Source organism: Chiloscyllium plagiosum, unplaced genomic scaffold (assembly GCF_037043375.1).
Source record: "Chiloscyllium plagiosum isolate Xiang-an unplaced genomic scaffold, Cpla_swu_hap1 HiC_scaffold_18, whole genome shotgun sequence".
Classification (NCBI taxonomy): Eukaryota; Metazoa; Chordata; class Chondrichthyes; order Orectolobiformes; family Hemiscylliidae; genus Chiloscyllium; species Chiloscyllium plagiosum.
In genome coordinates this window covers 36248408-36265509 of record NW_028270156.1, presented here as the reverse complement: position 1 = coordinate 36265509, position 17102 = coordinate 36248408, and the positions used below count along the sequence as shown (strand labels likewise).

At 38.0% G+C, this 17102-nt stretch overlaps 1 protein-coding gene across 1 annotated transcript in view; it reads right to left on the bottom strand.

The window, feature by feature from the left end:
• The window catches only part of pik3c2a (phosphatidylinositol-4-phosphate 3-kinase, catalytic subunit type 2 alpha), a 134253-nt gene that overhangs the window by 7399 nt on the left and 109752 nt on the right, over window positions 1-17102 (bottom strand). Inside the window, 10 exon segments of the mRNA XM_087996869.1 lie at window positions 303-384; window positions 1718-1835; window positions 1921-2045; window positions 9925-10132; window positions 10606-10715; window positions 11294-11450; window positions 12264-12433; window positions 13809-13945; window positions 14866-14995; window positions 16548-16640. Coding sequence (XP_087852995.1) covers window positions 303-384; window positions 1718-1835; window positions 1921-2045; window positions 9925-10132; window positions 10606-10715; window positions 11294-11450; window positions 12264-12433; window positions 13809-13945; window positions 14866-14995; window positions 16548-16640 — 1330 coding nt within the window.

The following is a 17102-nucleotide window of genomic DNA, read 5'->3' as shown; positions in this document are numbered from 1 at the left end:
ATGTTTGAAAGAGGATGGCATAGGTTCAACAGTATTTCTGCTCAATGCTTCAAGTTAAGCAAATCTTACAAATTTGCAGCGTTTCATGTCCTATCTGTTATCAAGTGGGATTTACGAACACATCAAAAGTTGTTTAACAGGTCATAACAGTGTGTGACATAATGTATATGGAATTTAAGTTTTATAAAAATGCATGTTGAAGCAAGTTCTGATGTTTCAACTTGCTAAACATTGCATCAAAGGTGGCACAACCACAACAACAAGGTGCATGTGTCTTCTCAGCAAAACTACATTTGCATTACCAGAGGGCTTGACTATTCCTTCAATTCCTTCAGCCTTCTCATCACGGCTTAGTGGGTGGAAGAAGGTGTAGATGAGATCGCACTGAGGGCAGAGATGAAAAATATATTTTAAACATTTTAGCTAAAACATACAGGTCTTTTGCTTTGCACAGTGTTTGTGTGATGGACAGACAAATGCACATTTTATGATGGAATCAACTTGAATTGTAAACAGAGTTAGCATTCTCTGCTTCCAGCCATTCCTCTTTCATCCAATTTGAGAGATTCTTTTAGTTTTCTGCTCTTTGGTATCATTGCACTAGCCTAAGTGATTCTACATTGGCTTTCATTGACTAGATTCATGTCGACACACAGCAAGGAAACAGGCCCTTTTACCCAGATCTGTGCTGACCAAGGTTCCTAAATCAAACTTGTCCCATTTGTTGTCGAAATGTCTATTAAGTGTTGTAATTGTACCCACGTCTGAAAGCTTCTGCCATACATGCACAATTCTCTGCGTGAAAAAGTTGCCCCTCAGGCCCCTTTTAAATCTTTCCCCTCTCGTCTCAAACTTTTATGCACCCCAGGTTTGGACTTGCCCACTCTGGGGAGAAAGATCTAGGCTATTCACCATAACCATACTGCTCATGATTTTATAAACTTCTATAAAAAGGTCACCTCTGAGCTTCTGATGCTCCAGGGATACAAGTGCCCGCCTATCCAGCTTCACCTAATAACTCTAACCTTCCAATCTCTGTAACATCTTTCTAAATCTCTTTTATACTCCTTCAAGTTTAATAACATCCTTCCTTTAGCAAGGTGACCAGAACTGTACACAGTATACCAAAAAAGGTGACCTCACTGATATCTGACTGATGAAAGCAAGCATGCAAAAGGTCTTCTTCACCCCCACCCGTCTACTTGTGATGCCACTTTCAAGAAACTATGTACCTGCATCCCTTGGTCTCTGTTTGACAACCACTCTTCAGTACCCTACCATTAACTTGTTAAGTCCTGCCCTGGTTCGTCTTACCAAAATACAACACCTCACATTTACCTGAATTAAACTCCATCTGTCACACCTTGGCCCAATGGCCCAGTTACCAAGATTCCATCATACTCTTCACTGTCCTTTGTATCACAAACTTAACTCACCACATGTGTATTCTCATACACATCACTTATATAAAATAAAAATAACCTAGCATCGATCCTTGCAACACACAGCTGGTTACAGTTTAAGTCAATACACAAAGCAGACCTGACTTACCTTGAAGTCAGGTTGACGTCATGCAGGGAACTGTGGGGGGAGAACCACCATCCACTTATTTTATCACACTGGCCTAATGCACCTCAGAAAAATGCTTATTTAACTATTTATTGTTACTAGCTCCAAAACAGGACAAATTTTCTTCCTAATTAAACTTAATCCTTACCTCAGCTACTTCTGTTGAACCATTCATCAGACACTGCACGTAATTGTTCAGCTCTACCTTCCGCTTGGATGCCACGTCCTTAATGTGTGTTCTTCCAAGGACCACTTTGTTGGGAAAGCTGGAAAAACAATGGTTTGTCTAAATTGCTAAGAACAAGAAGTTAAATTTAAATTAACAAACATTTTTCTTAAAATATAACCTACCCTGGCAGTTTCCAAAGAGGGAACAGGATGCCCAGTTTGTTATGCAGCTCCTGGAATTCATCAAACGTTCTGAAGATGAATGTTGGAGCAATCTGCCCTTCCCGTAATACCCTCACCACATATATCTGTGGGTAAGAATATTTTTTATTTGAAAGGCATTAAGTATTTCAAAACAAGAAAGTAACAAATTCTTTTGTTGATCAGCCATCCCCTGAAAATAATGTCAGCCATAGCTGATTCATTAGCATTCTCAAACCAAGGCTGATTCTCCACAAGTACTGAAGGAATTGATGAAAGTACAGGATTTGGATGAGATGTTAAAGGGAGGTGAATGCAACAGATCATATGGTACCTACTTCAAAAATAAACAGCAGGGGTCTTATCTTATGAAAGGACTGATGTACAAGGAGAGATTAACTAGATTAGGATGGTGTCTCACATAGACCTATAAAATTCTGAAAGGACTAGATAGGTCAGATGCAGGGAGGATGTGCCCAATGCTGAGTGTGTCCAGAACCCGCGGGGTGTCCACAAACAGCGGATTCAGGTCAACCATTTAGGACAGAGATGAGGAGACACCTCTTCATTGAAAGAGTGGTGAGCCTGTGGAATTCATTACCACAAAGTTTTGATGCCAAAACATTGAATGTATTCAAGAGGTGGCTAGATATAGCACTTGGGGCGAATGGTATCAAAAGGTTGTGGGGAGAAAGCATGATTGAGTTGGACAATCAGGAATGATTGATGAATAGCAGAGCAGGCTCAAAAGGGTTGAATGGCCTAATCCTATCTTCTATTTTTTCTATCCCCGGTGACATTGAGATAACAATTGATAATTGTGAACACAAAATAGATTATTGTATTGTAGGAACCTGCTGGAAGGAAATTTGTCGCATATTCAATTAGGTAGAGGAGAAGTCAACGTTTTGAGTTACACCCAAAACATTGACTTCTCCATCTCCTGATGCTGCATGGCTTGCTTTGTTCTTCCAAACTCCTGTAGGTCTCCTTTGGATTCCAACACCTGCTGTTTTTTGTCCCTGTCATATGTTCAGGAAAATACTACACTGCACGAGTATTTTTTTTTTAAAAGCATGATGAGGCATCGGTTTATCTGTAAAAGGCCAGAGGAAAGGCACACATTTACACAAATATACTGGAGACAGGGTTATAGGAAAAGGAGTACCTAACCAAATAGCAAGACTTTAAGAGTGAATCCTGACAGCCCAAGGACCAGTATCAGAAAAAAAATCTGATAAAATCAAAGTCAGCATAAATTATTTGAAAACAGTGACTCAAATCCACGATAAGCTTGCACTTATTTGCTTTGAGAAAGCTTTAAACAATTAGAATCTTCACTACCATTCCATTGAATTCACATACCAGAACACTGAAAAAGACCCATTTCGGTTTATATGGCACAACACTATGTACTAACTTTAAAAAAAAGTAAAAATTATATCACTCTAGAAGGTTCTACCCATAGAAGGACAAGGGCAAATGCATCAGAATACCAATAACTGCAAGAAATCCTGTAAGTCACAACTTTCTAATGATTGAAAATGAAACCATATGGCATGTAAAAAGTTGATTGTTCAGCCCACCAAATCTGCTCCACCATTCAATGAGATCATAGCTGATCTGATCACCCTCAACTCCACTTTCTTACCTTTTCCCTATAACTCTTGAATCCCTTAATGATTAAAACTCTGCCTAGCTCAGTCTTGAATATCAGAAATGACCCAACCTCAACAATCCTCTGCCTTGAATTGCCCTTCATTCACTAGCACTGGGTCAAAATCCTGGGATGCCCTTCTTGCTTGGTCCGAAAGTGTATCTATGGCATGCAGCAGTTAAAGTGTTATGAAAGTGTGGGTGTACTGTACCTTTAAGTTAAAAGCAACACAGTGGCCTGACAGCACCAAATATTTGATAAAAGATATAATGTAACATTTTGATCTAGCAGTCAGGATAAGTGGCTGCTCAGAGAAAAAAACACAGATTTGAATTTGGCCAGTTTAAAATAAACAACCCCAAAAAACCAAACTACAACCCAGTTTCAATTTAATTTATTGACAATCTTAAAAGCCAATGAGACAATCTGATGCTTTGGGGGTATAAGACCAGGGAAAGTTGAACAGCTGGAAGGAGAACTGCCAGCATGTAAAAAGATTGCCTGAAAAATAGCTCTTTTAAAAAGGTACCTTTATTCATCAGTAACCCGTGAAGCAGAATTCCCAAGACGACTGAAATATAGAGAAGAACCGAAAAGTTTCTGGTTTTGAGAAGTTCTGTTTTGTAAACCATAATCGTGAGTTTTATCAGACTAGTATTATAGAAGTGAAGGTAAAAAGATAGGTTACAGAAAGGACTTGTAAATAGTTGCTAGCTTATTTCGTAAAGTATAACAGAATAATTAAGTTGTTAATTTTTACTTTAATTCTTGACCTATTGAATTTTCATAGATTAATGCATGGGATAAATCTTTTCTGTGTAGCTGGTTTTAAATTAAGCATGATAGTATACCCCATGTCATAACAATTTGGGGGCTCGGGTCCATGATTTGAACTGATTTAGACATATTTGAATAGATTTCGGGGTATGAAAATTTCCAGATTTAAACACTTTCTAGCTAGTGTCCTAGCTCTTTAAATAAAATGGAGGAGGTGAGGCAATTTGTTTACTTTTGATGAGTTGTGGTTGATTAAATTAAAAGGGGAGAGAAATGGCTCTTAAAATTGCTAAAGAGGTTCTGCGATTTGATGATGATTCTCAAATTTGCCAAGAAAAGTTCAGAAGGAAAGAAAAAGGCCATGCTTAAATGTCAAAACTCTGCCACAGTTTGATGAGAAAGATGTTGAAGCCTTGTTTCATTTGAAAAATTAGTTTGGCACACAGAGTGGTCTGAAGATTTATGGGAAATGCTAGTTCAGACTAAACTGGTTGGTTGAGCTACTGAGGTATTTGCCATGCTGTCAGATGAGGTGTCAGGAGATTATGAAGAGGTTAAGCAGCCTATTTCAAGTGCTTATGGATTGTTACTACAAGCATATCGACAGCAGTTCAGAAACACAAAGGAGGAACCAAGTTAGACAATTGTTGAGTTTGAAAATAATTGAACAGCCATTTTGATTATGGGTGTGTACTTTGAAAATAGATAAGGCCTTTGAGGCTCTAAGAGAGATTATTCTGCTGGAGGACTTTAAAAACTCACTTCCATAGATGGCAAGAATTCATGTGGAGGATCAGAAAGGTAAGGAAGTGAGAAGAGCAGCAGAATTAGCAGATGAGTACATTTGGTGCATAAGATATCTTTCCGGCCAAAATTTCATCTTGAGGGATAGAAGTTGGGAGAAGGGGAGATCCTACACTACTAAACCAAGAGTAGAGACCACTGATAACAATTTACCACAGGATAACAAAGAAGCCCAAGAGGGTGGAAAGGAGGCAAAAAGACCTCAGGTGTTTCCACTGTGGTAAAGTGGGACATGTAAATTCAGTGCTGGTCATTAGAGAAAGGCATTGTGGGAAATGATATGGCAAAATAAGTAAGCTGGTGGCATTAGTGAAAGTACTAGAGAAGACCAAGTGCAGAAGAGCTGCAGGAGAGTGCAAGCTGAGGAGGGGCTGGGTATGCAGTTAGGACCTGATCACTACAAATAATTCACCTGTGGGTAAAGTTTACTAAAAGAACGGGGGAGAAGGATGAGAAGTTATAACAGAGATACTGGATCTAACCAGTTGCTGATATCAAGAGATGAGCAAATATGTACTCTTTTTGATCTGTTACCAGAGAGTAACAGATTTGTGGGGCTGATGGACAGAAATTTAGTGTTCCCTATGCAACATCAGATTAGAGTGTCAGTTCCAGGAATTCAGTTTGTTCTTGGCAATGATTTGGCAGGGTCAAAAGGTGGGGAGTGACACCTGTTGTTGTGGAGAAGCCCAAGAAACTGAGGAGTTAAAACAGAAATATACTGGTATTTTCCCAGACTGTGGGGTAACCAGACTCCACTATCTTTAGCAAAAATTAAAGAGAAAGATGAAGGAGTTGAGATTCAGTTAGCAGATATACTGTTTGACATAATGGTGCAGAAAAAGTCCTGAACAGACAGATATGTTTACTCCTGAAATGTTAAGGGGCTTACAACAGCAAGATCATAAAAGATACACGTGGATGCGTTCCCCAAAAAGGAGGCAGAGAATATTCCAGAGGGTTATTATCTGAAAGATAAAATCCTAAGACAGAAATGGAGACCACTGCAGGTTAGTGCAGAGAAGAAATGGGCCAAAGTGCACCAGAATGTGTTGCCGGTAGCATACAGGCAGGAAGTGATATGGGTAGCACATGAACTACTTATAGGTGGTCACCTCTGGGTACGAAAGACTCAGGCTGAAGTACAAAAACATTTTTATTGGTCTGGAACGCACGAGGATGTGATTAACTTTTGCCATACATGCCAAATGGTAGGTATGCCACAGAAGGTAATAAAACCAACACCTCTGTTGCCAATTCCTGCATTTGGAGAACCTTTCATGCAAGTTATAATTGATTGTTTAGGTTCCCGCCTGAGAAGTAAAAGTGGGAACCAGTTAACCATAATGGATATGTCTACCAGATTTGCGGTGTATCAAGGCAAAAAGGGTCTTAGAGGAGTTAGTAGCTCTCTTCACATGGTATGGGCTATGCAGAGAGATTCAGTCGGACCAAGGGCTAAATTTTACTGCTCAGTTGTTGAGGTGGTTATGGATAGCTTAGGTATACAGCACTTTAAATCCGGTGTGTATCTTCCTGAATCCCAGGGAGCTTTAGAAAGGTGGCATCAGACCTTGAAGACCATGTTGAGAACATACCATCAGGACTACCTGAATGATTGGGATAAAGGTATCCCATTCATATGGTTTGGCATTAGTGACGCCCCAAACAAATTTACTCAGTTCACTCAGAGAATATTCAGTCATGAAGTGAGAGGCCCTTTGAAATTAAATTGACAGGATCAAAGTCAGAGATGTTACACTTAGATTATGTATTGGAGGTGAGGCAGAGATTAAATAGAGTAGGTGAATTAGCTAAACAGCATCTAACAAGGGGACAGTGTAGAATGAAGCAGGTGGCAGATAAAAGCTCGGAGACTCTAATGTTTTCCCAAGGGGATAATGTGTTCGCACCGTTACCAGTGATAGGAGATCCCTTCAAAGCCAGATTTAGTGAACCCTATCAAACTGAGAAAGAGGAGTCAGGTGGACTATCTAGTAAAGATGCCGGATAGAAAAAAAAGGTATTGAGTATGTTATGTGAACATGCTAAAACCGTATTATACTAGAGAGCAGGAAATGGAGAAATGGGTGTTAGTTACTGCCTCGCAGAGTGAGGAATCAAATCCAGATGATATGGTTTTTGATATACCTCAAATAGATTTAAAAAAAAAACAAATCCTCGAGGAGTGGGATAGGTTAGTAAGCTCTCTGTCAGGAGCATAGGACGTAGTTGAAACATTTGTTACTGCAGTATAAGGACATACGCAAGAATCAGAAGGGGAGGACTAATGCTACTGTACATAGGGAATACTGTTCTGCTCAAACACCACTGCTGTCAGCTTAATCCTTTCAAAGTCAGACAAGTCCAAATGGAGGTGGAGGCCATGCTCGACACGCAAATCATTAAACCAGGCCAGAGCGAGTGGAGTTTGCTGATGGTCTTAGTTTCCAAACTGGATGGGACTCAACGATCCTGTGTTGATTATCAGAAGGTCAATGCAGTTACAAAAATCAGACTCACATCCAATTCCTAGACTGGGAGGATTGTATCAAGAAAGTCAGATAAGCCAGTTACATCACCAAGTTGGACTTAATGCGTGGTTACTAGCGGGTACCTTTATCAGATAACAAAAGAAATTTCTGCATTTGTAACCTAAATGGGCTATATGAGTTTAGAGTGATGTCCTTTGGAATGGAGAACACACCTACCACATTCCAAAGACTCATGAACAGAATTGTAGCTGGGTTAACAAACTGTACAGTATTTGGATGATCTAGTGATCTTTAGTAAGTTCTGGAAAGATCACATGGTACAGTTGACAGAGCTCTTCAAACAACTACAAGCAAGCAAAACTGGTAATAAAAATAAATTAAAATTGAACTTGTGAAAGCAGAGGTGACATTCTTGGGACATAACATCAGTCATGGAAGGTTGACCCCATGGAACGCAAAGATGAAGGCCATCGAGGAATTTCCACGACCAACCTCGAAGAGGTGTTGATTCTTAAGACTCAGCAAATTCCATCAGAAGCTGGTTTCAAACCTCAGCAGTGTAGTGACACCGTTAACCAATTTACTGAAGAACAAAATTTCGGTGGAGAGAACCAGGCCAGGAGGCATTTGATCATTTGAAATCAACATTAACCACCAAACCAGTTTTAGCTACACCAAAAGTTTCAAAACTTTTTAAAATTGCCATCGATGCTAGCGACGTTGAAGTTGGAGCTGTACTCTGACAAGATGAGGAGGATGGGATTGAACTGCCAGTTGGTTACTTTTTGAAGATCAACATTCACCTGAGGAAATACTCCATGAACGAAAAAGAACTGTGAGTTTGGTACTCATCTTACATTTTAAGGTGTATTTCACAAACAACGTGTTGGAGATAGTTGTGTACACTGGTCACAATCCACTTACATTCTTAGAAAGCTTTAAAGACAAGAATGAGACTATTTTGTTGGAGTCTTATGTTACAGATTTTTTATTGAAAAATCATACATGGTTCCAGTTGTATGAATGTAATTGCAGATGCACCTGATAAAGTTTACATGAAATTTGTATTTAGTGTTATATATACACAGGTATATGGGAAGAAGTTAAGGTGAACTTTTATTAAGGTTCTGTGTATGTTAGGGTAAGATGTTTAAACAAAATAAAAAATGAAGCCATCTTTTCAGTATGATGGTTCTTTTTTTTCTTAAGGAGTGAGGTGTTATGAAGATATGGGTGCACTGTATTTTTAAGTTAAAAGCAACAGAAGTGCCTGACAGCACCAAGTGTTTTGAAAACAAACCTTTGGTCTAGCAATCAGGGTAGCTGGTTGCTTAGAGACAAAAAAAAATTTGAATTCAGCCAGTTTAAATTATAACCCCCCCCCACCAAAAAAAACCCAACTCCAATCCAGTTTGAATTTAATATATTTAATCTTAAAAGCCAATGACACAACCTGATGTGGGGGTATAAGACCAGCAAAAATTGAACAGTTGAGAGGAGAACTGCCAAGCCACCAGCATGTAAAAAGACTGCCCAAAAAATAGCTCTTAAAAAGGTACCTTTAATCGATCAGTAACCTGTGAAGCAGAATCCCCAAGAAGAAAAGATGACCAAAAATAGAGAGAAGAACTTAAAGCTATCTGGATTTGAGATAAGAAGTTTTGTTTTATAAATCGTAATCGAAAGTTTTATCCAAATAGTATTATAGAAGGGAAGGTAAAAGATAGGTTAGAGGAAGGACTTTTAAATCGTTATTGGTTATTAATTCTCTGTTATACTTTGAGATATAGTTGTTAATTTTTACTTTACCTAGTTCTTGGCCTATCAAATGTTCACAGATTACTGCAAAGGATAAATCTTTTGTGTTGTTGGTTTTAAATTAAGCAGGAGAGTTTGCCCAGTATTGTAACACAAAGCATCAACTTGCCTCATTCTCAAGGGCAGTTGGGATCAAGTAATACATACTGGCCTATCCAGCAACACTAGCAGCCTGGGAATGAATAAAAGAAATGAAAGCGTAAAATTTGCTTCCAGCACTCAAGCCTTGTCCTCAACAACAAAAAAGTTAAACTGTTTATTTTACTTAAAAACTATGTAACGTTATGCCGGATATGGAATGTTAGACTTCTACCTATAAATCAGAATTGGTTAGTCAATGTTTAGTATTTCCCTTTGTTTAAAATCTGACACACTGAACATTGACAGGTGAAATCTATTGCTCCTTTATTGCACTGCAAAAACGGTTATACTTACATAATATTTGTCTGGGTTATATCTCTTCTGATAAGTGTAAATAGTCACTTCTTTGATTCGCCCATCTTGTTTTAGAGAATAGGTTTTAGGAGAGAATGAAAGTATAGCTTGCTCATTGGAAGGTAAACCCGAAAACCGTAGCTGTGCCAAATTGTGGATCAGAAAGTTAAATTTGGTAGCCATGCTGCCTAAGCTGGATTCTATCAACCTAGAGTGGAAAAGAAACAAAAACTGTATAAATTGCATCCATTTTCATTCAGATTGAGCGTGCTAATCACATCAGTATGGCTTACAATATTCTACAGTCATTCATGGAGCCAATAGCACAATTCCAAATAGTGACCTGCTGAAGATTACTCTTACAAGCATCAAACAGCAGCACGAACAGCACAAAGTCCCCAAAAGCTTCTCAATTCACAAAGGTAGCTTGTCATCATCATCAAAGGTAATTCAGAATGGGTGACAAATGTTGGCCTTTCCAATGACGCCAACATCCAGTCAAATATAAATGAGAAAATGATAGGCATTTGGGTTTTCAAAGTTGTGAAATTCAAGTTTCACTGCATCTTCTCTGGACACATTTATAGGATTTTAGTATTTCTCAGTGTATAAGATTCCTTATGTAGTCCTTTCTGCCTCAGTACTACACAATTTGCAGCATTCATTTGCAATACACCTTACCTAGTGAAGAAGATTGTGGCTTCAGCATCAGTAGTCTGTGGCTGCAGAGCATCTTGGACATACTTTAGATCCTGCACAGTAGTGAGTTCTGGTAATCCAGAGGACAGCATCTGTCATAGGTAGAGGTGATGCAATAAATTAGGAAGTTTTTCTTCCAATACTCTTTGTATAAAAAACAAAATCATCAGGATGTCAACATGGAATTTGGTCTGGGAGGTATGTAAAAATCTTTATTAGTTGGATACAAAAAGTAAAAGGCCAAGTAGATTTATTTAAAATTTTCAAAATACACTTTTCCATTCTCTTTACTTTAACTACTTTGTTTATTGGTATGGTTATAAAGTCTCAAACAGAACTCAGATAACATCTTTAGAAAAGAATTGCATTAAAAATCATAAGGGCATAGATTACACAGGTATCTAAAATGCAAGTGCTTGATGTTTTAACCATCCCATTTTCTTCTTCAACACTATTAAAGGAGCTAGCTTATCTTTATTTAAAAATAAAAGAGCATGCAGCCAAAAATATGAATTGAATTTATGTGTTTAAACAAAAACCAACTGATCTGCTGTGAAGCTCAAGTATTTCGTTTTAACTGCTCAACTTAAGCTGGCTGTTCTCTCTCTTTCATTGTTTGGGCAGCGCTTGCCCAGTTATTCAAGGATTTCTATGTACAGTTATTAGTTACCAGTGACAGGAGGTTGAGGAAGTGGTTGGCATGCTTGCGAAGGAGATTGTAGGACTGACAGCACAAATCTACAAATAACTGAAATCGGCTGGTTGGCTTCTCTCCACCATTAATCACATAAGCCATGTCAGAGGTCAGTACAAATGGGGCTCGATCTCTGAAGGAAAGACAAAAATGTAAGATTGTGCCCTCACTCAAAAGATCACAAAACGTTGCATTTTTCCATAACATTGTTTTGTTCCAGTCAGTGTAACAAACTAAGCCAAATCTTAGCTTAAAACCACATATGTAGTTTATGCAGCACTCGCTGTCGTTTAGGAATAGAAACCTGGACAAATTTACACACTTACCCAAATTCAACCCTTTAACCCTAATATCAGATATGGGGAAAAAAAATTATAGCAGCTCTATCCAGTGACCCAGTTAATGAGCTGATTCAGCTCAAACCATAGATGAAGTTATAGACTAAAGTTAGCCTTTATCACAATATTAATTCTCAAATCACAAAAGCAACTTGATAGCAGACTCAGCAGTGTTAGATGCTGCAATGGGGTGCCTGTAAAAAGTATAATTCATCTTTAAATTATTTATATACCATGTTGGCAAAGATTAGAAATCAATTTTAAGGTGGCAATAAAAACCTTCAAAAATTCATGTGCATAATTTATTTGACCTCTAGAGTGTGCAAAACCTAATCTTTACCAGTTTGGGTTGACTCACATGAAAACGATTCTAGTGAAGATATATTTAAAATGGGAATTGCTAATACAAATGCCATTTCTTCTACAAATTACGTGATAAAGTGGATAGACAAGGTAAAATATATTCTGTGACGCAAATGTTTCTGCTTAATTCCATTTGAGTCATTAACTCCTTTGTTAGTTGCATAAGTATAGACATTGATATTTGTGAAACAGTTCAAAATTCTAAACTGGGAAATAGCAAGATTAAAATTAAAAGACAAATTCACCTTCTAAAACTTCCAAACATCTGTGCATGTCCCAGAAATTTCCCAAAATCTATATGGAACATGTGGCCAGTTGACCTGAGCATGATGTTATCATTATGACGGTCACATATTCCCAGCACATAGGTAGCAACACAGCAGCCCGCACATGAATAAATGAAATTTTCGGATGCCTGTAAAGTTGAGGGTTTCAGAAAGTTAATTTTCAGAATGATACATGTACTGAACAATTCACAAACCTTACAATTATGATTCAGGTCTTCTGATTATAACTGCTTTTTATTTAATATTAGTGAGGCACATACCATGATGGTAAGAATGCTTATAGATCTGGGGAGACAAGTTCAAAACCTATTTAATTGTCATAAACCTTTAAATACCTTTTGTTTTCTTGCCCCTAAAAGGACTTTACATGAAGAAATTTCCTGTAGCAGCCTGTTCATTATATAGGCACGTTACAGCATGCCGGTCTCAACACTGAATTCAACAACTTCAGAATTTTATTTCATTTTTTAAAAAATAGGTTTCTTTCACTGTTCTGTACCTCTTATTTCTTGATTGTCTCTTTCTCTCGCTCCCCACACTCTCATCACCTTTTTCTCTCCTCTTTCCCCCTGTGCTACCCTTCTCCCCCGTTTTCCATTTTGCCTCTGCTTCACCCCTTCCCCTCCCCCCATATTTTGTCACACAGCATTGGCTTCAGCCTTGGTCATTCACAGCTCCTAATCTCCCTGTAATTTCTCTATGCACTGTCGTCATCATCATCATCTCTTTATTGCTACCTTTGCTTCTGGAGCCATGACTCACCTTCTTTCAGCCTCGTATAAATGCCTCCCTATTTCTCCCCTTTTTTTTAAGCTTTGACAAAGGGTCAGTTAGACTCTAAACGTCAGCTCTTTTCTCTCCTTACAGATGCTGCCAGACTTGCTGAGATTTTCCAACATTCACTTTTGGTTTCAGATTCCAGCATTCGCAGTCATTTGCTTTTATTTTGTTCAATTTTGGCTGCACAACAAATGGCAAAACTATGGCGTCAAAAAAACACAATCTCATTTTGAACTAATGCACAACTACAACTGACAGCAATAAGTGGAAGCATCAAAAAGTTAATGCATAGTGCATTGGAACAGAATAGGGAGACCACCACTTTGCCATCTGGTAGATCTCCCTCCAACTTGGAGAATATTCAATTGCATTGCCAAACTAAATCCAACATTACTCAATATTAGGCACTGCATAGTTAGAATGCTGTACTTGAGATCAGAGTCAACATGGCAATCATCTGTCATTTATCTCATGGCATTACCAAAACAATAACTGGAAGTTTCTCCTCAAACACCACAATCAAAAACCGATTAACTGGTAATTATCCTCATTGTTGCTTTGGGATAGCTGCTGCTTTTGTCAACTGTAGGTTTTAAAGTAATGCAATTGCTTGAAATAACAGATTATTTTCGCCCCCCCCAACAAACATGGAGCACTAAACAAAAACTGAAATGCAAATATAAACCAAGTGGGAGTAATTATGTTTCGTAAGTAACAATTCACCTTCTCATATTCTTCTTCAGTGGCATTGTATTTCCTGAGCCATTCAGCTAGTGGTTTGTCTTTGAATGAACCAGTCACTCCATACTCAACTTGGATTTTTCTTAGTGTTTCTGAAGCTGGTACAAGCTCGACCATACCTGAAGATAAAGTGGCATTAACAGAAGGTAACAGTCAAGATGAGAGCCTAAGAGACTGTTTACGTCAGTTCACCCCTCTTCACTTTGCCATTTAACAAAATCAAGAAAAACCTCAAATTATAATCAGCTCTCATCTGGTCATGAAATCATTCCAGACATCTGCACAAAGATTTTCCTCAATATCCATTTTTTAAACTAAAAACAATTGTGTAATTACATCTTCTAATTGCAATGTCGGATATATCTTAAGCATTTTGCATAAATTAGCAAGGCCTTACTTCACCATCTGCCAGCTAAATTAGCAATTTTAAACTTCTAATTTTTGCCATTTTTGCCTTTAGAGAATGGGTAAAGTTGCACAAGTCTCAGTACTGAGTGGAATAAGCAATACATACAATTCTTGGAGCTCAAAGGAAAAATTTTCATTTTAAAAAGGAAATGGCAAAATTTTGTTTCAGTTTTAATTAAGGCTCTAATGTTTCAAGGAGTTCATCCAGAGTGCGGTTGAAATATATAGAATTGCAATTTTTCCTTCTTTAGCCCTGTCTAACAAATTCAATTATAACAGAAAAGAAAAACAACTTTGGTGGCTTTTGGGAAGTGACCCAAAGAAAATGTGCATTCCTACAAGTAGACTGTTGATTTGATACAGCATTATGCATTGCCTGAAGTGAACAATGCCTTTGATAAAATTTGCAAAGCGTGCCCTTTACTTTCCAGTCTTATATGCATTTCTAGGTTTAAGAAGTTAATACACAAGGTTTATTTTTCTCCAGCCCTGCAAGGGGAATTTGTTCAGAGTCTCAATGGTATTTAGGTGTGACAAAAGTGGATTCTTATTAAATTCGGTGCAAGAAATATGCAGTATTAGCATTGTTTTGAAAGCCAACATTGACATCAGTAGTAACTGCACAACATACCTCTATCCTTCCCTGTGGAGATACATTTGAAGATGACCATGCGCAAGTCCAATCCTTCCTGAAGCCATATTTTGTCCATAATTTTGATCATTTGTAGGGCAAGCATGTCTTGTCGCAAATCTTCACCAATCTGTAAACAAGATACAGTGGGTTACTACATACTTCAATTACAAATGTAAATTGCAAACTTATGCAGCATTATTCAATTATTTATTACTAGTTTTTAATTCATGTATTGAATTAAGCAGAAATCTGAGAGACTATTGCAGTCAAATGTGATGATAACTACTGAAATTAAAATTGATCAGAGGGCCAGCTTGCTATCTTTATGTTGCTTCCATTTCAATACCAATCAGTAACAAGACCACAATATTTCTGATTTCAATTCGATTCAGTAATTAAAAGGCAATAGGACAGAGGGTGATGATGGAGGGTTGAACTTGAGGCTTGTGATCAGAGGTGTTCTGCAGGAATCAGTGCAGAGTCTACTGTTGTTTGTCATTTATATAACAATTTCGAGGAGAATATCAAAAGCATGGTTAGTAAGTTTGCTGAGGTCACCAAAATTGGTATGTTATTCATGAAGAAGGTTAGCAAGAGTACAAAAGGATCTTGATCAACTGGGCCAATGGACCAAGAAATGGCAGATGGAGCTTAATTTATATAAATGCAAGGTGTTGCTTTGGCTAAGATGAACAAGTGCTGGAGTCACATAATTAATGGTAGGATCCCGAGTAGAGTTTTTGAGCACTGACACCCAAGGGTTCAGGTACATATTTCCTTGAAAGATGCATCACAGGTAGACAAGATGGTAAAGAGGGTATTTGACATACTTGCCTTCATTGGTCAGACTACCGAGTAAAGGAATTGGGACGTCATGTTGCAACTGTACAGGATATTCACAAGGCCACTTCTGGAGTTGTGTATAGTTCTGATGATCCTGCTACAGCAAGGAGATTATTAAATGGGACAGGTGCGAAAAAGATTTACAAGGATGTTACTGGGTCTGGAGGGTTTGAGTTACTGGGGGAGATTGGAAATTTTTTTCCCCCACTGGAGCATACGATGTTGAGGGGTAACTTCACAGATTTATAAAGTCATGAGACATAAATAAGGTGAATAGCAAAGGTCTTTTCCTTAAGTTAGAGGAGTGCAATAATAGAGGGTATAATTTCAAGGAGTGGAGAAAGATTTAAAAGGGATTTGAGGGACAATGTTTTCCACACAAACTGTGGTTCATATGTGGAATGAACTGCCAGAGGAAGAAGTGGTAGATGCAGATATAGTTACAACATTTAAAAATACATTTGGACAGGTACATGAATAGGAAGCGTTTAGAAGGATATGGACCAGACACAGGCAAATGGCACTAATTCAGTTTGTGAAACCTGGGTTGGCAAGGACATTTTGGATCAAAGGTCTGTTTCCATGCTGTATGACTCTGATTGGCTCCAAAAGAAATAAGCATCGAGCATCACAGATCGAATTATTCTCACTTCCAAACTTTAACAATGGTTGGCAATTGCAATGAATACTTAGATGAATGAAAGCTGAAGCAACAAAAATATTGTCAGTGCGTTTATATTAACTGATTTGTGATCCCATCCATAATCTCTCAAAACTTGATTCCTCCCTACCCAGAATTTCTCTAAAATTGCACCCCAATGTTTATATTAACATACCTTAAACATAACATTGATTTCATCCCCCAGGGGGTCAGCATTCACCAGTGTCACCTTTAGTGGTACTGCATTGGAACTGAAGAAGGAACAAGCCTATAAAATGAAGGGCAGGTAATAAAACAGGGAAAGATTAATAATCAAAAAATTTTAGAGGGAGACTCTGACCACATTCCAGAACATAAAGCGTTAATAACATATCAATTAAAGGACCCGTGAACGGCAGCATCGAAGCGTCCTTGTTTAAAACAAGGTTTGAACTCAATTTATTGAATCCAGATGGTTATCAGCTAAGCCAAATAGCTTGCTGGGAAAAGTTCTCCTCAGGTTGAGAAATAGTTTGGGTTTTAAAACTAAGATAGTGAAAAATTTTTTTGGTGACAGTTTAGGCTAAAGACACAAGCTGTGTTGCAACATAAAAAGGGGCTGAAAAATAATGCTAAAATAGTACAAACTTTCCAACATAGGCGAGTCATATTCAAGCCTGTACAACAAAGTTAAACATCTACTGTAAAAGATTATGTAAAATGACTACCGAACACAAATGTACATGCATTG